Source organism: Lepidochelys olivacea (genome assembly GCF_965140295.1).
Source record: "Lepidochelys olivacea isolate rLepOli2 genome assembly, chromosome: 28".
Lineage (NCBI taxonomy): Eukaryota > Metazoa > Chordata > Testudines > Cheloniidae > Lepidochelys > Lepidochelys olivacea.
Window position 1 is genome coordinate 2,487,587 of NC_140438.1, and position 23,229 is coordinate 2,510,815.

General features: G+C 66.5%; 1 protein-coding gene across 5 annotated transcripts in view; it reads left to right on the forward strand.

The window, feature by feature from the left end:
• DNAH2 (dynein axonemal heavy chain 2) overlaps positions 1-23,229 on the forward strand; it is a 110,854-nt gene that overhangs the window by 75,769 nt on the left and 11,856 nt on the right. For all 5 annotated transcript variants that reach the window (XR_014709804.1, XM_084616232.1, XM_084616233.1 and 2 more), the window contains 25 exons: positions 62-192; positions 467-616; positions 1,124-1,291; positions 1,368-1,528; positions 2,934-3,073; positions 3,428-3,560; positions 4,386-4,525; positions 5,129-5,339; positions 5,557-5,673; positions 5,803-5,944; positions 6,391-6,560; positions 10,785-10,901; positions 11,003-11,167; positions 11,570-11,695; positions 11,925-12,073; positions 13,362-13,428; positions 13,689-13,839; positions 14,445-14,593; positions 14,771-14,904; positions 15,345-15,489; positions 15,761-15,960; positions 18,355-18,481; positions 19,339-19,525; positions 19,913-20,061; positions 20,592-20,775. Coding sequence is in view for 4 of the 5 variants with exons in the window: in XM_084616232.1 (XP_084472358.1) it covers positions 62-192; positions 467-616; positions 1,124-1,291; positions 1,368-1,528; positions 2,934-3,073; positions 3,428-3,560; positions 4,386-4,525; positions 5,129-5,339; positions 5,557-5,673; positions 5,803-5,944; positions 6,391-6,560; positions 10,785-10,901; positions 11,003-11,167; positions 11,570-11,695; positions 11,925-12,073; positions 13,362-13,428; positions 13,689-13,839; positions 14,445-14,593; positions 14,771-14,904; positions 15,345-15,489; positions 15,761-15,960; positions 18,355-18,481; positions 19,339-19,525; positions 19,913-20,061; positions 20,592-20,775 (3,713 nt within the window). In the remaining variant the exon portion in view is untranslated. The remainder of the gene's footprint in view (positions 1-61; positions 193-466; positions 617-1,123; positions 1,292-1,367; positions 1,529-2,933; positions 3,074-3,427; positions 3,561-4,385; positions 4,526-5,128; positions 5,340-5,556; positions 5,674-5,802; positions 5,945-6,390; positions 6,561-10,784; positions 10,902-11,002; positions 11,168-11,569; positions 11,696-11,924; positions 12,074-13,361; positions 13,429-13,688; positions 13,840-14,444; positions 14,594-14,770; positions 14,905-15,344; positions 15,490-15,760; positions 15,961-18,354; positions 18,482-19,338; positions 19,526-19,912; positions 20,062-20,591; positions 20,776-23,229) is intronic.

Consider the following 23,229-nt stretch of genomic DNA (forward strand, 5'->3'; position numbering starts at 1 on the left):
CCCTGCTCCTGGGGGTGGGGGGTGACCCCCGACGTGTGAGTCCAGCCGCCTCCCTCGGCAGGGTCTTCTCCGACCGCCTGGTGGACTTGGCCGACAAGGACGCCTTCATTGCCATCCTGAGCGAGAAGCTGGGCTCCTTCTTTGACCTGACCTTCCACAACATCTGTCCCAGCAAGTCCCAACCCATCTTCGGTGAGTGCCACGGGGTGCTGGGCCTAACGGGCAGGGGCCGGGCGCCACATGCTCTGACTGTCACTGCCGAGCCCCTGCTCCTGGGTGGGGAGTGGGGGCTAGTGGTTAGAGCAGGTGGCCTGGGTGCCAGGACTCCTGGGTTCTCTCCCTGGCTTGGGGAGGGCAGTGGGTGTAGTCGTTAGAGTGGGACTCAGGCCTGGCAGCCAGGACTCCCGCGGGCTAGGCTGGCCAGTGACCCAGGGGACACCGAGCCTTCCTCTTGCCCGCTGGCCAGGGGACTTCATGCGGGAGCCGCGGGTGTACGAGGACTTGGTGGACCTGTCGGCCCTGAAGCTGGAGATGGAGCGGGTGCTGGATGAGTACAACCAGACGCCCGGCGTGGTGCAGATGCATCTCGTGCTCTTCAGAGACGCCATCGAACACAGTGAGTGACGCGGGCCAGGGCGGGCAGCACCTCCCACACCGTGCCCCTGCCAGGCGCCTCCATGGCTCCCCCCCAAACCCTGCCAGTGCCCCTCACTCCCGACCTGCAGCCCCTGCCAGCCCAGCTCTGGCACCTGACTCCAGATCAGAACCGACCCTGAGCCCCACAATATCAAGCAGGCCGCCAACACTTCCCCTCCCTGGGGGGAGTTGCATCTTTCCCACTTCCCAAACTGGGGAAACGGAGGCACGCTGCTCAGGGCAGTGGTGGAACGGCGGATGGGACCCAGGAGTCCTGGCCCCTTGATCTTTGAGATCTCTCTGAGTTAAATCTTTATCCCCCCTTGGATGCCATTGAGGGAGCTGATGGCAGCCTCCATTTTTGGTGGAGGAAAAATCCCAGCATGCAATGCAAGCCTTTTGGTCTCCATGGGACTACTGGGGTGGCCAGTCGGCTGCCCACTCCGGCCCCGGGGTGCCCCCTTCTGACCAGTGGCTCCCCCCGCAGTTACCCGGATCGTGCGGGTGATCGGCCAGCCGCGTGGGAACATGCTGCTGGTGGGCATAGGGGGCAGTGGGCGCCAGAGCCTGGCACGCCTGGCCTCCTTCATCTGCGAGGACCAGATCTTCCAAATCGAGGTGACCAAGCACTACCGCAAGCAGGAGTTCAGAGATGGTGAGTGCCCCCTTCACTCAGCCCCCCACGTGGCCAGCCCCCCGGGAGCTGACGCTCTCCTGGCCTCTCCCCCCAGACATCAAGAAGCTGTACCGGCAGGCGGGGGTGGACCTGAAACCCACCACCTTCCTCTTCGTGGACACGCAGATCATGGACGACTCCTTCCTGGAGGACATCAACAACATCCTGAGCTCCGGGGAGGTGCCCAACCTCTACAAGGCCGACGAGTTCGAGGAGGTGGGTAGAAAACTGGCTAGATTGTCGGGCTCAACGGGTAGTGATCAATGGCTCCATGTCTAGTTGGCAGCCGGTATCAAGTGGAGTGCCCCAAGGGTCGGTCCTGGGGCCGGTTTTGTTCAATATCTTCATAAATGATCTGGAGGATGGTGTGGATTGCACCCTCAGCAAGTTTGCAGATGACTCTAAACTGGGAGGAGAGGTAGATACGCTGGAGGGGAGGGATAGGATACAGAAGGACCTAGACAAATTGGAGGATTGGGCCAAAAGAAATCTGATGAGGTTCAATAAGGATAAGTGCAGGGTCCTGCCCTTAGGACGGAAGAACCCAATGCACAGCTACAGACTAGGGACCGAATGGCTAGGCAGCAGTTCTGCGGAAAAGGACCTAGGGGTGACAGTGGACGAGAAGCTGGATATGAGTCAGCAGTGTGCCCTTGTTGCCAAAAAGGCCAATGGCATTTTGGGATGTATAAGTAGGGGCATAGCCAGCAGATCGAGGGACGTGATCGTTCCCCTCTATTCGACATTGGTGAGGCCTCATCCGGAGTACTGTGTCCAGTTTTGGGCCCCACACTACAAGAAGGATGTGGATAAATTGGAGAGAGTCCAGCGAAGGGCAACAAAAATGATTAGGGGACTGGAACACATGAGTTATGAGGAGAGGCTGAGGGAGCTGGGATTGTTTAGCCTGCAGAAGAGAAGAATGAGGGGGGATTTGATAGCTGCTTTCAACTACCTGAAAGGGGGTTCCAAAGAGGATGGCTCTAGACTGTTCTCAGTGGTAGCAGATGACAGAACGAGGAGTAATGGTCTCACGTTGCAGTGGGGGAGGTTTAGATTGGATATTAGGAAAAACTTTTTCACTAGGAGGATGGTGAAACACTGGAATGCGTTACCTAGGGAGGTGGTAGAATCTCCTTCCTTAGAGGTTTTTAAGGTCAGGCTTGACAAAGCCCTGGCTGGGATGATTTAACTGGGAATTGGTCCTGCTTCGAGCAGGGGGTTGGACTAGATGACCTTCTGGGGTCCCTTCCAACCCTGATATTCTATGATTCTATGATAGGTGCATGCCCGCGCCAGCTCCGGGCTGGGGGGCACCACGGGCAAGGGGCTGGCAGGGCCGAGGGGAGCTGCAGGGGTCTCCCTGCGACAGCTGTCCTGAAGGACCGCTCTGCGGGTGCCCCTCACTTCCAACCCACAGCCCCCTGCTAGCCCAGCCCTGGGCTTCGCCCCTTTTTCCCCAGAGGACCTGTCCCAGTCCTGCCCCGGCAGAGCGGAGCTGCGTGGCCGGCACGTGGGTGCTGATCACGGTGGCTGGAGGGGGTGGGTGGGCCCGGGCCCATTGTAGGGGGCAGGGCCTAGGACTCTGTGCCCAGCTGGAGACACTTCCCTTGTGTCTCAGATCCAGTCCGTGATCCTGGACGCGGCCCGAGCCGAGGGCATCCCCGAGACGGCCGACAGCCTCTTTGGCTACCTGATCGAGAGGGTGCGGAACAACCTGCACGTGGTGCTGTGCCTTAGCCCCATCGGGGACCCCTTCAGGTGAGGGGCCGGGAGCCACAGCGCCCCCTGGTGGGCAGCTCCGGAGTCGCCGGCAGCCAGGACTGAAAGGACGGGAGCGGGGAGCACAGCGAGGAGCCCACAACTGTTTGAGGGCAGGAGCTGGGGAGAGAGAAGGGGGCTGGGGTGACGGTGGGGTGGGAGCAAGGTAGAGATGGGAGAGGGAGTGGGGCAGAGATAAGGGGTGGGGTGGGAGCGGGGCAGGGATGGGGACTGGATGGGAGCAGGGAAGAGATGGGGGGCCCGATGGGAGGGGGCAGGGATGGGGGGCCCGCTGGGAGGGGGAAGAGGTGAGGGACGTGCTTAGCTCGGCACCCCCGCTCCCCGTCCCCTCAGGAACTGGATCCGTCAGTACCCGGCGCTGGTGAACTGCACCACCATCGACTGGTTCTCGGAGTGGCCGCGCCAGGCGCTGCTGGAGGTGGCAGAGAAGTACCTCGAGGGCGTGGACCTGGGGGGCCTGCCGGAGGTGAGAGCCGCAGCCTGGCCCCCCGGCCCCTGTCGGTCCAGCCAGAGCTGCCTGGCTGCACGCTGGGTGTGCTGGGGGGCAGGCCGGGGCGGGAGATCTGTCGGGGACCGTGCTGGGGGAGCCGGTGCTCAGAGTCAGTGCTGGGCACTACCTGGGGGAGACCCCCTGAGCTGTCGGCCTGGCGTGGAGTCAGGGCCCCGGCCGCATCCCAGCCCCGGGGTTCCCATTCTGCTTCCCAAACTCCCCTGGGCTTGGAACCAGATCCAGGATTCTCTGGCTATGTGCCGGTTGCCGTGCCCCTCCCTGGAGCCAGCCAGCCGCTACACCCCTCCCCAGAGCCAGCTGCCTTGCCCCTCTCCGGAGCCACCATCACCGGCCACACCCCTCCGCAGAGTCAGCCAGCCACCCTCACTGGAGCCAGATGGCTGGACGCACCCCTCCCAGGTGCTGGCCGTGCACCTCCCCGGAACTGCCTGTGCCACTCCCCAGAGCCGGCTGCCTGCCTGCACCCCTCCCCGGAACTGGCCACGCCTCTCCCCAGAGCTGGCCACCCATACACGCCCCTCCGTGGAGCCAGGCGGCCGCCGCCCCTCCCCGGAGCTGGCTGCCTGTTTGCGCCCCACGCCGGAGCCACCCATGCCTCTCCCCAGAGGTGGCAGCATCTCTGTGCCCCGTGCAGACACATTGGTTACTGCAAAGCTGGTCCCATCCCGTCGTCTTCCCTCAAGTGGGGGAGCAGGGCTCCTGTTGGCACCCCCTCCGCCGACCTGTCCCCATCTGGGCACCCCCTCCCCACTGCTGACCCGGCCCCGTCTGCTCCCCCAGATCCACAAGAAAGTGGCCAGGATCTTTGTGACCATGCACTGGTCCGTGGCCTCCTACTCGCAGAAGATGCTCCTGGAGCTCAGACGCCATAACTATGTCACCCCCACCAACTACCTGGAGCTGGTCTCGGGCTACAAGAAGTGAGTCCCTGCCGCACGGTTCGGCCACCGGCAGACGGGCTGGGGACCGAGGGGCCAATCCTACCCTGGGAGCCGAGGGGATCTGGCTGGACACAGAGGGGTCTCCCCGGGGGGCAGGATGGGAGGAGCCGAGGAGATCTGCCCAGACGTGGAGCGGTCTCCCTGGGGGCGGGGGGAGCCGAGGGGATCTGGCCGGATGTGGAAGGGTCTCCCGGGGGGCGGGGCAGGAGGAGCCGAGGGGATTTGGCCAGACATGGAGGGGTTCCTCCATGCTGGGGCCCAGAACTGGTGGGAAAAGGGGGGGCGGGTTTCCCATGGCAAATGTCATTTCAGCCCCAGATTGAAATATTTCCTCTCTGGGCACTGCGGTGGCTCATGGGAGTTGTAGTTCGGGAGCCCCGTGCTCCCATCCTCCTCTCTAGGCCAGGCACCCCGGCCAGACCACATCTCCCATGAGGCATTGCTTTGTCCCCTCTTGGAGGGAGAAGGGGATGCATCAGAGGAGTCCCAGGTGCATCGTGGGGGCTGTAGTCCGTCAGAGAGCCTCGCCCGGTGCTGCAGGGGTGGCTCAGGCGGGAGGGCCTCGGGGCCGTCTCCCCGCAGGCTCCTGACGGAGAAGCGCAAGGAGCTCTCGGACCAGGCCAACAAGCTGCGCAGCGGGCTCTCTAAGATCGACGAGACGCGCCACAAGGTGGAGGTCATGTCGCTGGAGCTGGAGGACGCCAAGAAGAAGGTGGCGGAGTTCCAGAAGCAGTGCGAGGAGTACCTGGTCATCATCGTGCAGCAGAAGAGAGAGGCCGACGAGCAGCAGAAGGTGAGGGAGGGCTGGGCTCGGATCCAGGCGTGGGCTGAGGGGCGTGGAGGGCCTGGATCCTGACGGACGGGAGGGGGTGGGACCCAGATCCGGACTCAGACTGACGGGCACGTGGCGCCCAGGGCCGGATCCGGATGCAGAGTGAGGGCGCAGGGCAGGAGGGGAAAATTGGCAAAGCCCCCACCCCACGGCTCTCCTGCCTGGCCCCTCTCCCCAGATGGTGGGCGCGAACAGTGAGAAGATCGCAGTGGAGGAGATCAAGTGCAAGACGCTGGCTGACAACGCCCAGAAGGACCTGGAAGAGGCGCTGCCTGCACTGGAGGAGGCCATGAAGGTAACGGGCAGAGGGGCTGGGACCCCACTGCTCCAGCTCCGTGGCATGTCCTGCGGGTGGTGCCCCAGAGCCCCTGGCGGGGGGCCCCTTCCCCTCGGGCGCCTCCCCCACCTGCCTCCCTCCCCCCAGGCTCTGGAGTCGCTCAACAAGAAGGACATGACAGAGATAAAGTCCTACGGGCGCCCGCCCACGCTGGTGGAGACGGTGATGCAGGCCGTCATGATCCTGCGCGGCAACGAGCCAACCTGGGCCGAAGCCAAGAGGCAGCTGGGTGAGGAGTGGGGAAGGGCCGGGGCAGACAGGGGTTTGCGGGGGAGGGGGCAGAACTAAGGGGTGGAGGCTGTGAGCAAGAGGGCAGTGGGTGGCAGGGAGGAAGTGGTGCAATGGGAGCTGCCAGCCGGGCGCTGGCTGGGGACGGAGGCAGGGGCTGGTGAGGAGGTGGGCAGTGGCTGGGGGCGGAGGAGGCAGAACAGGGGGTGCTGCGGGGCCGAGGAGGTGGGCAGTGGGCAAGGTAGGCAGTGGATAGGGTGGGCACCGTGGGCACCCTCCCCTGCTTCTCTGTCTGCAATGGCATCCCAGCAGCAGCCCGAAGGAGCAGACAGGGCCCTGCCCTGGCACCCAGAGGGACTGGCCCTCGCAGGTCAGTGCCAGGCAGGCCGGGCCCAGGGTGTGCCAGTCCCTGGGCCTCGCCCCCCTGATCCTGGTGCCCCCCCCCAGGTGAGGCCACCTTCATCAAACAGCTGATCAACTTCGACAAGGACAACATCTCGGACAAGGTGCTGAAGAAGATCAGCGGGTACTGCTCCCAGCCCGACTTCCAGCCCGACATCATCGGGCGCGTCTCGCTCGCCGCCAAATCCCTCTGCATGTGGGTGCGAGCCATGGAGGTGAGGGGGCGAGCGCCAGCCACGGGCAGGGGGAGGGAGCCATGGAGGGGAGGGGAGAAGCTGGGTACCAGCCACGGGCAGGGGGAGGGGACGGGCTGGGCACCAGCCACAGGTGGGGGAGAGATCTGGGGAGGAGAGGGGAGGGGCCGGGCACCAGCCATGGGCACGGGAGGAATCCGGGGAGGGAGGGGAGGAGCTGGGTACCAGCCACGGGCATGGGGAGGAAGCTGGGGAGGGGAGAGGAGAGGAGGGGCCGGGCACCGGCCAGGGGGAGAAGGAGAGAGCTGTGGAGGGGAGGGGGCCGGGCAGGGGGAGGGGGCCGGTCAGGGGAGGGGCCGGGCCAGGCCTGGGGAGGGATCTCAGTATTCTTGCCAGCAAGTTAAAGAAGTCTGGGCTGGATGAATGGACTGTACGGTGGGTAGAAAGCTGGCAAGATCGTCGGGCTCAGCGGGGAGTGATCAACGGCTCCATGTCTCGTTGGCAGCTGGTATCAAGCGGAGAGCCGCAAGCATCGGTCCTGGGGCCGGTTTTGTTCTATATCATAGAATCCTAGAAGATCAGGGTTGAAAGGGACCTCAGGAGGTGTCTAGTCCAACCCCCTGCTCAAAGCAGGACCAACACCAGCTAAACCATCCCAGCCAGGGCGTTGTCAAGCCAGCCCTTAAAAACTTCTAAGGAAGGAGATTCCACCACCTCCCTGGGGAACCCATTCCAGTGCTTCCCCACCCTCCTAGTGAAATAGTGTTTCCTAATATCCAACCTAAACCTCCCCCACTGCAACTTGAGACCACTCAGTCCCTAGTCTGTAGCAGTGCTTATCTTCATTAATGATCTGGAGGATGGTGTGGATTGCACCCTCAGTAAGTTCACAGATGATACTAAGCTGCAGGGAGAGGTAGATACGCTGGAGGGGAGGGATAGGATACAGAGTGACCGAGAAAATTGGAGGATTGGGCCAAAAGAAATGTGATGAGGTTCAACAAGGACAAGTGCAGAGTCCTGCACTTAGGATGGAAGAATCCTAGGCACCGCTGCAGACTAGGGACAGAATAGCTCTGCAGCAGTTCTGCACAAAAGGACCTGGAGACTACAGTGGAGGAGAAGCTGTCTAGGAGTCAGCAGTGTGCCCTTGTTGCCAAGAAGGCCAATGGCATATTGGGCTGTATTAGTAGGAGCATGGCCAGCAGATCGAGGGAAGTGATTATTCCCCTCTATTCGGCCCTAATGAGGCTACACCTGGAGCATTGCGTCCAGTTTTGGTCCCCCCACTACAGAAGGGATGTGGCAAATTGGAAAGAGTCCAGCGGAGGGCAACAAAAATGATTAGGGGGCTGGGGCACATGACTTACGAGGAGAGGCTGAGGGAACTGGGATTGTTTAGTTTGCGGAAGAGAAGAGGGAGGGGGGATTTGATCGCAGCCTTCAATTGCCTGAAGGGGGGTCCCAAAGAGGATGGAGGTCGGCTGGTCTCAGTGGTGGCAGATGACAGAACAAGGAGAAATGGTCTGAAGTTGCAGTGGGGGAGGACTAGGTTGGATATTCGGAAACACTATTTCGCGAGGAGGATGGGGAAGCACTGGAATGGGTTCGCTAGGGAGGTGGTGGAATCTCCATCCTTAGAGGCTTTTAAGGCCTGGCTTGACAAAGCCCTGGCTGGGATGATTTAGTTGGGGTTGGTCCTGCTTTGAGCAGGGGGTTGGACGAGATACCTCCTGAGGTCCCTTCCAACCCTGATCTTCGATGAGTCTATGATCTGGGGAAGGGAGGGGCCAGGTACCAGTCACGGGCAGGGGTAGGGAGCCGTGGAAGGGAGGGGGCTGGGTGGGCAAGCACCAGCCATGGGCAGGGGGAGGGAGCTGGGGAGGTGGCAGGAGAGGAGTGTGAGGCTGAGGGCAGGCCGGTGGGTGGTGCCATGCTCGGGGAGAGGAGTGCCAGGCTGAGGGCAGGCCAGTGGGTGGTGCCATGCTTGGGGAGAGGAGTGCCAGGCTGAGGGCAGACCGGTGGGTGGTGCCATAGAATCATAGAATCATCTAAGATCAGGGTTGGAAGGGACCTCAGGAGGTGTCTAGTCCAACCCCCTGCTCAAAGCAGGACCAACCCCAACTAAATCATCCCAGCCAGGGCTTTGTCAAGCCGGGCCTTAAAAATATCTAAGGAAGGAGATTCCACCACCTCCCTAGGTAACGCATTCCAGTGTTTCACCACCCTCCTAGTGAAATAGTGTTTCCTAATATCCAACCTAAACCTCCCCCACTGCAACTTGAGACCATTACTCCTCGTTCTGTCATCTGCTACCATTGAGAACAGTCTAGAGCCATCCTCTTTGGAACCCCCTTTCAGGTAGTTGAAAGCAGCTATCAAATCCCCCCTCGTTCTACTCTTCCGCAGACTAAACAATCCCAGGTCCCTCAGCCTCTCCTCATAAGTCATGTGTTCCAGACCCCTAATCATTTTTGTTGCCCTTCGCTGGACTCTTTCCAATTTATCCACATCCTTCTTGTAGTGTGGGGCCCAAAACTGGACACAGTACTCCAGATGAGGCCTCACAAATGTTGAATAGAGGGGAACGATCACGTCACTTGATCTGCTGGCAATGCCCCTACATCCCAAAATGCTATTGGCCTTCTTGGTCGGGGGAGAGGAGTGCCAGGCTGGCAAGGGGTTGGCAGGACGGTGGGTGTGAGTGAAAACTGTGAAGACAAGAAGGAGAAAGAGAAACAAATGTCAGGTTCCATTCCAGCTCTGGGAGGGGAGTGGGGGGTGGTGGTTAGAGCAGGGGGGGCTGGGAGCCAGGACTCCTGGTTCTCAGCTCTGGGAGGGGAGTGAGGGCTGGTGGTTAGAGCTGGGAGGGGTGTAACGATGCTGGTTCTGGCGGGACCCAACTGAGAGTACCAGCTCAGGACAAATTGCTTAAAGCAGGGCAGTTACAGCCCAAGGCTGCGGTCTCTGTGCACACCAAGGCAAACCAAACCAGCCAAACAGAGAAGACTTTGGTTTCACCCCACTGGCTTAACCACAAGTCACACAAGCAATTCCCTTAGATACTCCAATTTCCCAGTATCTCCACCAGTGCCACTCGTTATGGGGACAGATGGTCATGAAAACCAAGACCCCAGTAAAAGAAAAAAGGTTCCCTCGATCCCAAAGGACCAAGCCCCAGACCCCGGTCAATATACAAATCGGATCTTACCCACAAATCACGCCGTTGCCAACCCTTTAGAATCTAAAGGTTTATTCATAAAAGGAAAAGAGAGAGATGAGAGCTAGAGCTGGTTACATGGAATCAGTTCCATAGAGCAATGGCCAAGTTCTTGGTTCCGGCTCGTAGCAGGGAGGGAAGAAGCTGCAGGTTCAAATCCCAGCTCTGGAGACCATCCCCAGCTGGGATGGGGCTTTCAGGCCTTGGCTCGGAGCTCCGGTTTGTAGCCAAGTCCCTCCAGAGGCAGGAAGCAGGATTGAAGACAAGATGGAGGAGCTGCAGCCGTTTTTTATACTCTCTTGCCGTGTGGTCTGTCTTTCTTTGTCCCAAGGACAAGCTGTCCAGCCCGCGGCCTGGAAAACCCTCAGCGTTCGGTCCACAGGCAGGTCCCTGCACACCTGGCTGAGTCCCCAGGCGTGTCTGCCTTCTCTCAGTGGGTCAGTCGTGTCGCTGATGGTCCTTCGTGGACCATCCAGCAGGCTGGGCAGAGCTGACCCCAGCTTGTCGGGGGCGTCCCCCAGAAGCAGAGCACACGTTTGAAATACAGACAGTGCAGAGCCAACACTTCTATCTTTAAATACAAAACTGACACATGCAAACAGACAGCATCGTCATACCCAGCAAACCATCACCTCGCCTTAGACGCCTTATTTGACCCCCTTTATACACGATACGGTCCCAGATTATGTCAATAACATCACGGGGGGCAGGACTGCTGGTTCTCTCTCTGGGGAGGGGAGGGGGGTCTGGTGGTTAGAGCAGGGGGGCAGGACTGCTGGGTTCTCTCTCTGGGGAGGGGAGGGGGGTCTGGTGGTTAGAGCAGGGGGGGGCAGGACTCCTGGGTTCTCTCTGGGGAGGGGAGTGGGGTCTGGAGGTTAGAGCGGGGGCGGGGGGCAGGACTCCTGGGTTCTCTCTCCGGGGAAGGGAGTGGGGTCTGGAGGCTAGAGAGGGGGGCAGAACTCCGGGGTTCTCCTCTCCCGGGGCAGTGCTGTGCAGAGGGCTCAGCGTTCGCTGTCCCCCCACAGATGTATGGCCGGATTTACCGGGTGGTGGAGCCCAAGCGTGCCCGCATGAACGCCGCCATGGCCCAGCTGGCCGAGAAGCAGGCGTCCCAGGCCGAGGCCCAGGAGAAGCTGCGTGAGGTCTGTCTGCCTGGGGGGCGGTCGGGGGGAGACGCGGGGCTTGCCATGGCTCGGTCCTGCCCCGGCGCAGCGCTGGGGGGCTCACGGCTCTGCCCCCCCAGGTGGCGGAGAAGCTGGAGCGGCTGAAGCAGGAGTACGAGGAGAAGCTGGCGCAGAAGGAGGACCTGCGCAAGCGCTCCGAGGAGATGGAGATCAAGCTGGACCGCGCCGACAAGCTGGTGTCGGGGCTGGCGGGGGAGAAGGCGCGCTGGGAGGAGACGGTGCAGGTGGGAGAGCCGCAGGAGGCTGGGGGGTGGCCAGGGAAGCCAGTGGGGGGGATCTGGGGACGGGGATGGCGATGCCATAGCCAAGCTGGGGTGGGGGGAGGGATCTGGAGGTAGGGGCTCGGGCAGGGAGCAGCCAGGCCAGGGGGTGGGGATCTGGGAGGCAGGGATCCCAGGGTGGGGGGGAGGGTTTACAGGAATCTCACCGGGGGGATCTGGAAGGTAGGGATCCCAGTGGGGGGGGCTGCAGGGATCCCAGCAGGTGGGATCTGGGAGGTGAGGATCCTGGGGTGGAAGTGGAGGCAGGGATCCCAGTGGGCGGGATCTGGGAGGTGGGGATCCCATGGGGGCAGTGGGGACAGGGATCCCGGCGGCTCGGGGGTCTCAGCCTGGCTCTCTCGGCAGGGGCTGGAGGAGGACCTGGGCTACGTGGTGGGCGACTGCCTGCTGGCCGCCGCCTTCCTGTCCTACATGGGGCCCTTCCTGTCCGGCTACCGCGACGAGATCGTCTCTGACATCTGGATGAAGCAGGTGTCTGGCACCCACGGGCCCTGGGCATGGCACCCCTGAGTGCTCGGCCCTCGGAGCCCTGGCTGCCACCGGCCCCACCCAGCGCTCTCCCTGCGGGCGGCCCCACAAGGCCCGAGGCTCCAGGGGGCAGGCGGGGTCACTGGCTCCGTGCACTTGCCCTTGTTAGCCCAGTGCCAGGGGACAGCCGGGGGGCGGGCAGCCCTGGTGACCATGTGCTCTGTGCCCGCAGATCCGGGAGCTGCAGGTGCCCTGCTCGCCCCGGTTCACCTTCGACAGCTTCCTCTGCAACCCCACCATCGTGCGCACCTGGAACCTGCAGGGGCTGCCCTCCGACGCCTTCTCCACCGAGAACGGGCTCATCGTCACCCGCGGCAACCGGTGTGGGGCCGGGCCGGAGAGCGCCCCGCGGGCATGGGCTGCCTGGCCTGCGCCCCTCCAACCCCCCGGCCTGCCTCCTGCGCCCCACGGGCCTGCCCCCTGTGCCCCTCCAACCCGCCCCGCCCACCCTGCCTCCTGCATCCCGCGGGCCTGCCTCCCTCCCTCCCACCCGGCCCGCCTCCTGCATCCCGCGGGCCTGCCCCCCTCCCACCCGACCCGCCCACCCTGCCTCCTGCATCCCGCGGGCCTGCCCCCCTCCCACCCGACCCGCCCACCCTGCCTCCTGCATCCCGCGGGCCTGCCCCCCTCCCATCCGACCCGCCTCCTGCATCCCGCGGGCCTGCCCCCCTCCCACCCGACCCGCCCACCCTGCCTCCTGCATCCCGCGGGCCTGCCCCCCTCCTACCCGGCCTGCTTCCTGCATCCCGCGGGCCTGCCCCCCTCCCACCCGACCCGCCCACCCTGCCTCCTGCATCCCGCGGGCCTGCCCCCCTCATACCCGGCCCACTTCCTGCATCCCGCGGGCCTGCCCCACTCCCACCCGACCCGCCCACCCTGCCTCCTGCATCCCGCGGGCCTGCCCCCCTCCCACCCGACCCGCCCACCCTGCCTCCTGCATCCCGCGGGCCTGCCCCCCTCCCACCCGACCCGCCCACCCTGCCTCCTGCATCCCGTGGGCCTGCCCCCCGCATCCCGTGGGCCTGCCCCCCTCCCACCCGGCCCGCCTCCTGCATCCCGCGGTCCTGCCCCCCTCCAACCCGCCCACCCTGCCTCCTGCATCCCGCGGGCCTGCCCCCCTCCAACCTGGCCTGCCTCCTGCCACCCTGCAGCCCTCCAGCCTGGCCCTGCCCGACGCACTGCCCCCGGCAGGCACCCCTCGCCTGGCGCAGAGATGCAGCCACCTCTGGAGGGGATGGCTGGTTACACAGGGACCCCTCACCCAGTGCTGAGATGCGGCCACCTCTGGGGCGGGGCGGCTGGTTACCGAGGTACCCCTCGCCCAGCGTTGAGATGCAGCCACCTCTGGGGTGGGGTGGGGTGGCTGGTTACCCAGGGACCCCTCGCCTGGCGCTGAGATGCGGCCACCTCTGGGGCGGGGCGGCTGGTTACACAGGGACCCCTCGCCTCGGGTGGGGCATGGCATCCGTTTCCCAGGCGCGCTGGGGGGGCAGTGGGGCAGGTGAGGCCAGGAAAGGGGGTGAACACTGGGTGCTGGCTGGCGCTGAGATCCCGGCAGGAGGCGGGCCGGCTCCAAGCCCCATTGATCCGCCCCTGTCCTTGTTGCCAGGTGGCCGCTGATGATTGACCCACAGTGCCAGGCCTCCAAGTGGATCAAGAACATGGAGGCGGCCAAGGTGAGCGGTGGAGCCCGGGGGCTGGGGTCCCCTCACCCCAAGGGGTGGAGCTGATTGGAGCCATGCCCCCTACTAGGCCCCACCCATTTACAGCTGGTTCCCTGCTATGTATCCTCTGTGCTCTCCCCTGTGTCCGGCTGCCATCCCGGCTCCTTCTCTCCATCCCGTGCCCCCGGGGGCTGGCAGCTGGTGAGGGTTGGGGGGGAGAGGGGCTGGGACGGGGGGCTGGCTGCTCACCCCGGCCTTGGCGCCCCCCGCAGGGCCTGAAGATCATCGACCTGCAGATGGGCGACTACCTGCGGGTGCTGGAGCGTGCCGTGCAGTTCGGCTCGCCCGTGCTGCTGCAGAACGTGCAGGAGGAGCTGGACCCCTCGCTCGCCCCCATCCTCAACAAGTCCGTCACCAGAGTGGGTGAGCCAGGACTCCTGGGTTCTCTCCCCGGCTCCGGGAGGGGACTGGGGGCTGGTGGTTAGAGCAGAGGGGGGCTGGGAGCCAGGACTCCTGGGTTCTCTCCCCGGCTCTGGGAGGGGTGTGGGGGCTGGTGGTTAGAGCAGGGGGGCTGGGAGCCAGGACTCCTGGGTTCTCTCCCCAGCTCTGGGAGGGGTGTGGGGTCTGGTGGGTTAGAGCGGAGGGGGGCTGGGAGCCAGGACTCCTGGGTTCTCTCCCCGGCTCTGGGAGGGGACTGGGGGCTGGTGGGTTAGAGCAGAGGGGGGCTGGGAGCCAGGACTCCTGGGTTCTCTCCCCGGCTCTGGGAGGGGACTGGGGGCTGGTGGGTTAGAGCAGAGGGGGGCTGGGAGCCAGGACTCCTGGGTTCTCTCCCCAGCTCTGGGAGCGGTGTGGGGGCTTGTGGTTAGAGCAGGGGGGCTGGGAGCCAGGACTCCTGGGTTCTCTCCCCGGCTCTGGGAGGGGAGTGGGGTCTGGTGGGTGCGGGGGCTGGCCTGGGACCCCTGCTCACATCCCCAGGCAGGGCCCGGCTGCATTGCGGGGGGGCCCTGACTGTCCTGTGTGCGTGGCAGGCGGGCGTCTGCTGCTGCGGCTGGCGGACAAGGAGGTGGAGTACAGCCCCGAGTTCCGCTTCTACCTCACCACCAAGCTGTCGAACCCCCACTACACCCCGGAGACCTCCTCCCAGACCACCATTGTCAACTTCGCCGTCAAGGAGCAGGTGGGGCTGGGCCGGTTCCTGGGGGCATGGGCGCTGATCCCTCCAGGGCTGGGGGGTCACTGGGGGCTGGCGATGGGGGGCACGTGGGGGCTGGCTTGCTCCGGAGGGATGGGGGACAGGTCGGGGCGCCCAGTCTGCAGCAGCCTGGGCAGGCCCTGACGCCCCTCGTCTCGGCAGGGCTTGGAGGCCCAGCTGCTGGGCACCGTCGTGCGGAAGGAGCGGCCCGAGCTGGAGGAGCAGAAGGACTCGCTCGTGCTTAACATCGCGGCCGGCAAGCGCAAGCTGAAGGAGCTGGAGGACGAGATTCTGAGGTGGGGCTGGGACGGGGCGGCTGGTTACCCTGGGACCCCTCGCCTGGTGCCAAGATGTGGCCATCTCTGGGGCGGGGCAGCTGGTATCCAGGGACCCCTCGTCCGGCCTGGAGATGCGGCCACCTCTGGGGCGGGATGGCTGGTTATCCAGGGACCCCTTACCTGGTGCCGAGATGCGACTACCTCTGGGGCGGGATGGCTGGTTATTCAGGGACCCCTCGCCGGGCGCTGAGATATGGCCACCTCTGGGGCAGGGTGGCTGGTTATCTAGGGACCCCTCACCCACTGCTGAGATTCGGCCCCGTGCCGCATTCCCTGGTGAACAGAAGGGCGGTGTGTCTTACGGGGCAGAGGGCAGGATTGGGGGCGTGGCTGCCCTGGCAGGGGGACACTCCCTCGGCGGGAGCCTGCCAACCCTAGGCCACCGCTCGTCCCCGCAGGCTGCTGAACGAAGCCACCGGCTCGCTGCTAGACGACGTGCAGCTGGTGAACACCCTGCAGACCTCCAAGGTGACGGCCAGCGAGGTGACGGAGCAGCTGGAGACCAGCGAGACCACGGAGATCAAGATCGACACCGCCCGCGAGGTGAGGGGGCTGGGGCAGCCTGGGTGCACCCCACGGGCTTCAGCCTGGCTCCCTGGCAACGCCAACCGTGCCCACGGAATGGGGGCCTGGTCCAGGCCCAGCCCTGAATGGGAGCTGGCTCGGCAGGAGGGTCCGTCCGCACTGCGGTTAGACGCCCGCGGCTGGCCCCTGCCGGTGGAGATGTGCCGAGCCCCGGCAGGGCGTGTGGGTACGGTGTGGGCGCCCCCTGGGAGGCCCGCCCGGGGCTGACGGGCGCCATGCTGCCCCCCAGGCCTACAGGCCCTGCGCCCAGAGAGCCTCCATCCTCTTCTTCGTGCTCAACGACATGGGCCGCATCGACCCCATGTACCAGTTCTCCCTGGACGCCTACATCGACCTCTTCAACATGAGCATCCACAAGAGCCACCGCAGCTCCAAGCTGGAGGAGCGGATCCGCTATCTGAACGAGTACCACACCTACGCCGTGTACAGGTATGGGGGGGCCCCCCGCGCCGGGAATGGGCACCACACCTACGCCCTGTATGGGTACGGGGGGCCCCCCTCGCCGGGAACGGGTACCACACCTACGCCGTGTACGGGTACGGGGGGGCCCCCCGCGCCGGGAATGGGTACCACACCTACGCCCTGTACGGGTACGGGGGGGCCCCCCGCGCCGGGAACGGGTACCACATCTACGCCCTGTACGGGTACGGGGGGGCCCCCCGCGCCGGGAACAGGCACCACACCTACGCCCTGTACGGGTACGGGGGGGCCCCCTCGCCGGGAACGGGTACCACACCTACGCCTTGTACGGGTACGGGGGGGCCCCCCGCGCCGGGAACGGGCACCACACCTACGCCCGGTACGGGGGGCCCCCCTCGCCGGGAACGGGTACCACACCTACGCCGTGTACGGGTACGGGGGGGCCCCCCGCGCCGGGAACGGGTACCACACCTACGCCCTGTACGGGTTCGGGGGGGCCCCCCGCGCCGGGAACGGGTACCACACCTACGCCATGTACAGGTATGGGGGGGCCCCCCGTGCCGGGAACGGGCACCACACCTACGCCCTGTATGGGTACGGGGGGCCCCCCTCGCCGGGAACGGGTACCACACCTACGCCGTGTACGGGTACGGGGGGCCCCCCTCGCCGGGAACGGGTACCACACCTACGCCGTGTACGGGTACGGGGGGCCCCCCTCGCCGGGAACGGGTACCACACCTATGCCGTGTACAGGTACGGGGGGGCCCCCGCGCCGGGAACGGGTACCACACCTACGCCGTGTATGGGTACGGGGGGGGCCCCCCGCGCCGGGAACGGGTCCACACCTATGCCGTGTACGGGTACGGGGGGGCCCCCGCGCCGGGAACGGGTACCACACCTACGCCCTGTACAGGTACGGGGGGGCCCCCCACGCCGGGAACGGGTACCACACCTACGCCGGGTACGGGTACGGGAGGGCCCCCCGCGCCGGGAACGGGTACCACACCTACGCCGTGTACGGGTACGGGGGGACCCCCGCGCCGGGAACGAGTACCACACCTACGCCCTGTACGGGTACGGGGGGGCCCCCCACGCTGGGAACGGGTACCACACCTACGCCCGGTACGGGGGGGCCCCCCGCGCCGGGAACGGGTACCACACCTACGCCCTGTACGGGTATGGGGGCCCCCCGCGCCGGGAACGGGTACGGACCCCCCTGCGCACCAGGTATGAGTACCCCCCACACCAGGTACAGGTATGGCCCCCCCCTGCACCGGGGACAGGTACGGGAACCCCTCACACCGAGTACGGCTACAGGGAACCCCCACACGCTGTGTACAGTTACAGGACCCCGCGCCAGGGACAGGGACCTCCCACACCGGGGACAGGTACAGGTTCAGCTCCCCACGCCATGTACAGGTTCAGCTCCCCCCCCCCTGCACCGGGGACAGGTACGGGAACCCCCCACACGGAGTTCGGCTACAGGGAACCCCCACACACGCTGTGTACAGTTACAGGACCCCGCGCCAGGGACAGGGACCTCCCACACCGGGGAAAGGTACAGGTTCAGCTCCCCACGCCATGTACAGGTTCAGCTCCCCCCCCCCCGCACCGGGGACAGGTACGGGAACCCCCCACACAGAGTTTGGCTACAGGGAACCCCCACACACGCTATGTACAGTTACAGGACCCCGCGCCAGGGACAGGGACCTCCCACACCGGGGACAGGTACAGGTTCAGCTCCCCACGCCATGTACAGGTTCAGCTCCCCCCCCTGCACCGGGGACAGGTACGGGAACCCCCCACACAGAGTTTGGCTACAGGCAACCCCCACACACGCTGTGTACAGTTACAGGACCCCGCGCCAGGGACAGGGACCTCCCACACCGGGGACAGGTACAGGTTCAGCTCCCCTCGCCATGTACAGGTTCAGCTCCCCCCCACCGCACTGGGTACAGGTACGGGACCCCCCCACGCCATGTACAGTTACGGGACCCCTCGTTGGGGTTGGGGACTTCCCACACCATGTACAGGTACAGGGACCCTCCCGCCCCTGGCCGGGTACAGCTATGGGGACGTCCTCCTACGCCAGGGATGGGGACCAGCCCACAACGGGTTCAGGTACGGGGACCCCCCCAGGCCGGGGACAGGGAGCCCGCCGCCCTACACGATGTAGAAGTAGGGGAACCGCCCCCTATGCTGCGTACAGGTACCAGGGCATGGGGATCTGCATCTCCATGCCCCCCCAGGCATGCAGGGGAGGGGAGAATGGAGCCCGGCCTGGCGGGCTGTGCGGGGCCCTGCGGCGTGTGCCCGAGGGGCCTGGGGGAGGAGAGAACAGGCCGCGGGACCCCCAGGGATCCTGTCCCACTCCGTGGCTAGCGCCACCTGCTGTCTCCGCAGGTTCACCTGCCGCGGCCTCTTTGAGCGCCACAAGCTGCTCTTCAGCTTCCAGACGTGCGCCAAGATCCTGGAGACCTCGGGCAACCTCAAGATGGACGAGTACAACTTCTTCCTGCGGGGGGGCGTGGTGAGTGCAGGCAGCGAGCTGCCTCCCCACCAGGGGGCACCCTTCTCCCTGAAACGCAGCTGCCACCAGCGAAGGGAGGGGTGACCCCAACGCCCCACGGCGGGGTAGGGGGCGCTGTGGGGCAGGGAGCGGGGCGGGGGGCGCTCTCCCTGGCAGGCGGGGCTGGCCCCAGGGCGGTGCTGTGGGGCAGGGAGCGGGGCGGAGGCTCAGCAGGGGGCGCTCTCCCCCGGCAGGCAGGGCTGGCCCCACGGCGGCGCTAGGGGGCGCTGTGGGGCAGGGAGCGGGCGGGGGGCTCAGCAGGGGGCGCTCTTCCCCGGCAGGCAGGGCTGGCCCCACGGCGGCACTAGGGGGCGCTGTGGGGCAGGGAGCGAGGCGGGGGCTCAGCAGGGGGCGCTCTCCCCCGGCAGGCAGGGCTGGCCCCAGGGTGGCGCTAGGGGGCGCTGTGGGGCAGGGAGCGGGGCGGGGGCTCAGCAGGGGGCGCTCTCCCCCGGCTGGCCCCACAGCAGCGCTAGGGGGCGCTGTGGGGCAGGGAGCGGGCGGAGGGCTCAGCAGGGGGCGCTCTCCCCGGCAGGCAGGGCTGGCCCCAGGGCGGCGCTAGGGGGCGCTGAGCCGCTGGAGGTGCCATTTTACAGTGAGCTCTAGCCCAGTGGTGCTGCCCCCCTTGTTGTCAGTCCCTTCACCAGGTGGGGCAGCAACCCTGGCATCCTGGCCGTATTTGCCTCCTAACCCCCTGGGGGCTGGGGCGCGGCGCTGGCAGATGTTGCCTGGCCTCTGGCCCCCGGCACCCCTCTGGGCGCGTTGGACGGCCATGGGGGGGTCTCGCTCCGCCTGGTGCCCGACTCAGTTTCCCCCCACAGGTGCTGGACCGAGAGGGGCAGATGGACAACCCCTGCAGCGGCTGGCTGGCCGACACCTACTGGGACAACATCACCGAACTGGACAAGCTCACCAACTTCCACGGCATCATGAACTCCTTCGAGCAGTACCCACGGGACTGGCATCTCTGGTACACCAGCGCCAAGCCTGAGAAGGCCCTGCTGCCAGGTCAGCCGCGGGCACAGGCGCTGGGACTCCTGGGTTCTCTCCCCGGCGCTGGGAGGGGAGTGGGGGCTGGTGGTTAGAGCAGGGGGGCTGGGAGCCAGGACTCCTGGGTTCTCTCCCCGGCTCTGGCCAGGTAAGTCCAGAACAGCGATAAGGAAACCAGGTGGTTTCCTCTCTGCCTCCTGCTGGTGCTCTGCATGGTGCCGCATGCCCAGTGATGATGCCAGGCGGGGGCAGTGGGGGGGGCTATGGCTATCTCCCCACTGCCTCCTGGCTCCCTCAGACTCCTCGGCGACCCTCCAACAGCGCGATGCCCTGGGCAGACCCCTGAGCACGGGTCTGCCCCACCAGCGTCCCGCCAGCCTCCCCTCCCCATGTCGCCCCCTGCAGGCGAGTGGGAGAACGCCTGCAACCAGATGCAGAGGATGCTGGTGGTGCGGTCCCTGCGGCCGGACCGCGTGGCCTTCTGCGTCACCTACTTCATCGTCTCCAACCTGGGCTCCCAGTTCATCGAGCCGCCCGTGCTCAACATGAAGTCGGTGAGTGGGTGGGGGGGCGCTCTGCTCCCCCTCCCTGGGTGAAGGGATCGGCCAGCGGCAGACAGATGTGGGAGCCTGCGGAACTCCCTGCCACTGGTTGCCTTTACACGGGACCCCAGGGTCCCCTTTCAGATGGGTGCCGGGATCAGGGCAGTGAAATCATTGTCCTGGGCCCAAGAGGACCCCTCCCCTACTCACACCATGGCACAACAGGCCCCAGCTGTTCCTCAGGGATATCTGGTGCAGGCAACAACTGGAGGCAGGATCCCAGTCTGCATGGACCCAAGGTCTGATCCAGGGGGGCAGGGAGGAGGTGGGACGCCTGGGTAGATGGACCCAAGGGTCTGATCCAGGAGGGCAGGGAGGAGGCGGGACGCCGGGGTAGATGGGCCCCTGTGGCCACACAAACTGGCCTTCCACCCTGCCACCCCCCCCCCTCACTTTCCCTGCCTTCCCCTGCCCCAGCACACGGGGCAGCCAGGATCACTGCCCCCCCTACGGAGCATACAGCTTCCCTCCCCCGGCTGCAGGTGGTGGAGGACTCCACGCCCCGGACCCCCCTTATTTTCGTGCTGTCCCCCGGCGTGGACCCCACCTCCTCGCTGCTGCAGCTGGCCGAGCAGTCGGGCATGGCCCAGCGCTTCCATGCTCTGTCGCTGGGGCAGGGCCAGGCCCCCATCGCCACCCACATGATCCAGGAGGGGGTCCGGGATGGTGAGTGTGCCATAGCCCCTCTACTGCCAGCAGCTCCAGGGGATCCTGGTGTTACAGGACAGCAGCGCCTCTCTGGGTGAATGGGTGCCAGGCCACAGGAGCCTCTGCTGCCATCTGACACACAGACCCACACACACACAGTGCCCACCCCAGGACTGACACAGTCCCGGCCTGACACACATACATGCCCCCCCGATGCCTCACACACACAAATCCCCCGTCGCACGTGCTCCCCGCCACCCCCAGAGCCTCCCATGGCAGAGCTGGGGCTGGGGGCCCGGCCCGATGCCAGGGGTCGCTGCTGAAGGTGACTGACCAGGGGACCCCCTGCCCGAGGCTCTGTCAGAGCCTGATGGTCTGTCGTGTTCGCTGGCCCCTAATGCCACGTGGCACCCTGTGCCCCTAGGGCTTGGGCCAAGGGGCAGCGGGCACAGAGATGGGGGCCCAGCCAGTGCATCCAAGCCAGAGCCCAGAGCAAGATTAACCCGTGAGGGTCTGTTCCGGACCCAGGAGGACCCTGCTGGACGGGAGGCTGTGTCTCCAGTACAGCTGGGGGTGGGATCCGGCAAGGCTCTGGGCCCAGCCGGCCGGGGGACCCGTGGGTGGGATCCGGCAAGGCTCTGGGCCTAGCCAGCCGGGGGACCCATGGGTGAGATCCGGGGAGGCTCTGGGCCCAGCCAGCCGGGGGACCCGTGGGTGGGATCCGGCGAGGCTCTGGGCCCGGCCGGCCGGGGGACCCGTGGGTGGGATCCAGGGAGGCTCTGGGCCTGGCTGTCTGGGGTACCCGTGGGTGGGATCCGGGGAGGCTCTGGGCCTGCTGGCCGGGGGACCCGTGGGTGGGATCTGGGGAGGCTCTGGGCCTGGCTGTCTGGGGTACCCGTGGGTGGGATCCGGGGAGGCTCTGGGCCTGGCTGTCTGGGGTACCCGTGGGTGGGATCCGGGGAGGCTCTGGGCCTGGCTGTCTGGGGTACCCGTGGGTGGGATCCGGGGAGTCTCTGGGCCCTGCTGGCCGGGGGACCCGTGGGTGGGATCCGGGGAGGCTCTGGGCCTGGCTGTCTGGGGGACCCAGGGGAGGGATCCGGGGAGGCTCTGGGCCTGGCTGGCTGGGGGACTCGTGGGTAGGATCTGGAGGTGGGATCCGGGGAGGCGCTGGGCCCTGCTGGCCGGGGGACCCGTGGGTGGGATCCGGGGAGGCGCTGGGCCCTGCTGGCCGGGGGACCCGTGGGTGGGATCCGGGGAGGCTCTGGGCCCGGCCGGCCGGGGACCCGTGGGTGGGATCCGGGGAGGCTCTGGGCCCGGCCGGCCGGGGGACCCGTGGGTGGGATCCGGGGAGGCTCTGGGCCCGGCCGGCCGGGGGACCCGTGGGTGGGATCCGGGGAGGCTCTGGGCCTGGCCGTCCGGGGGACCCGTGGGTGGGATCCGGGGAGGCTCTGGGCCTGGCTGGCTGGGGGACTCGTGGGTGGGATCCGGGGAGGCTCTGGGCCCGGCTGTCCGGGGGACCCGTGGGTGGGATCCGGGGAGGCTCTGGGCCCTGCTGGCCGGGGGACCCGTGGGTGGAATCCGGGGAGGCTCTGGGCCCTGCTGGCCGGGGGACCCATGGGTGGGATCCGGGGAGGCTCTGGGCCTGGCTGTCTGGGGGACTCGTGGGTGGGATCCGGGGAGGCTCTGGGCCCGGCTGTCCGGGGGACCCGTGGGTGGGATCCGGGGAGGCTCTGGGCCCTGCTGGCCGGGGGACCCGTGGGTGGAATCCGGGGAGGCTCTGGGCCCTGCTGGCCGGGGGACCCATGGGTGGGATCCGGGGAGGCTCTGGGCCTGGCTGTCTGGGGGACCCAGGGGAGGGATCCGGGGAGGCTCTGGGCCTGGCTGGCTGGGGGACTCGTGGGTAGGATCTGGAGGTGGGATCCGGGGAGGCGCTGGGCCCTGCTGGCCGGGGGACCCGTGGGTGGGATCCGGGGAGGCTCTGGGCCCTGCTGGCCGGGGGACCCGTGGGTGGGATCCGGGGAGGCTCTGGGCCCGGCCGGCCGGGGGACCCGTGGGTGGGATCCGGGGAGGCTCTGGGCCCGGCCGGCCGGGGACCCGTGGGTGGGATCCGGGGAGGCTCTGGGCCCGGCCGGCCGGGGGACCCGTGGGTGGGATCCGGGGAGGCTCTGGGCCCGGCCGGCCGGGGGACCCGTGGGTGGGATCCGGGGAGGCTCTGGGCCTGGCTGTCCGGGGGACCCGTGGGTGGGATCCGGGGAGGCTCTGGGCCCGGCCGGCCGGGGGACCCGTGGGTGGGATCCGGGGAGGCTCTGGGCCCGGCCGGCCGGGGACCCGTGGGTGGGATCCAGGGAGGCTCTGGGCCCGGCCGGCCGGGGGACCCGTGGGTGGGATCTGGAGGTGGGATCCGGGGAGGCTCTGGGCCTGGCTGTCCGGGGTACCCGTGGGTGGGATCCGGGGAGGCTCTGGGCCTGGCTG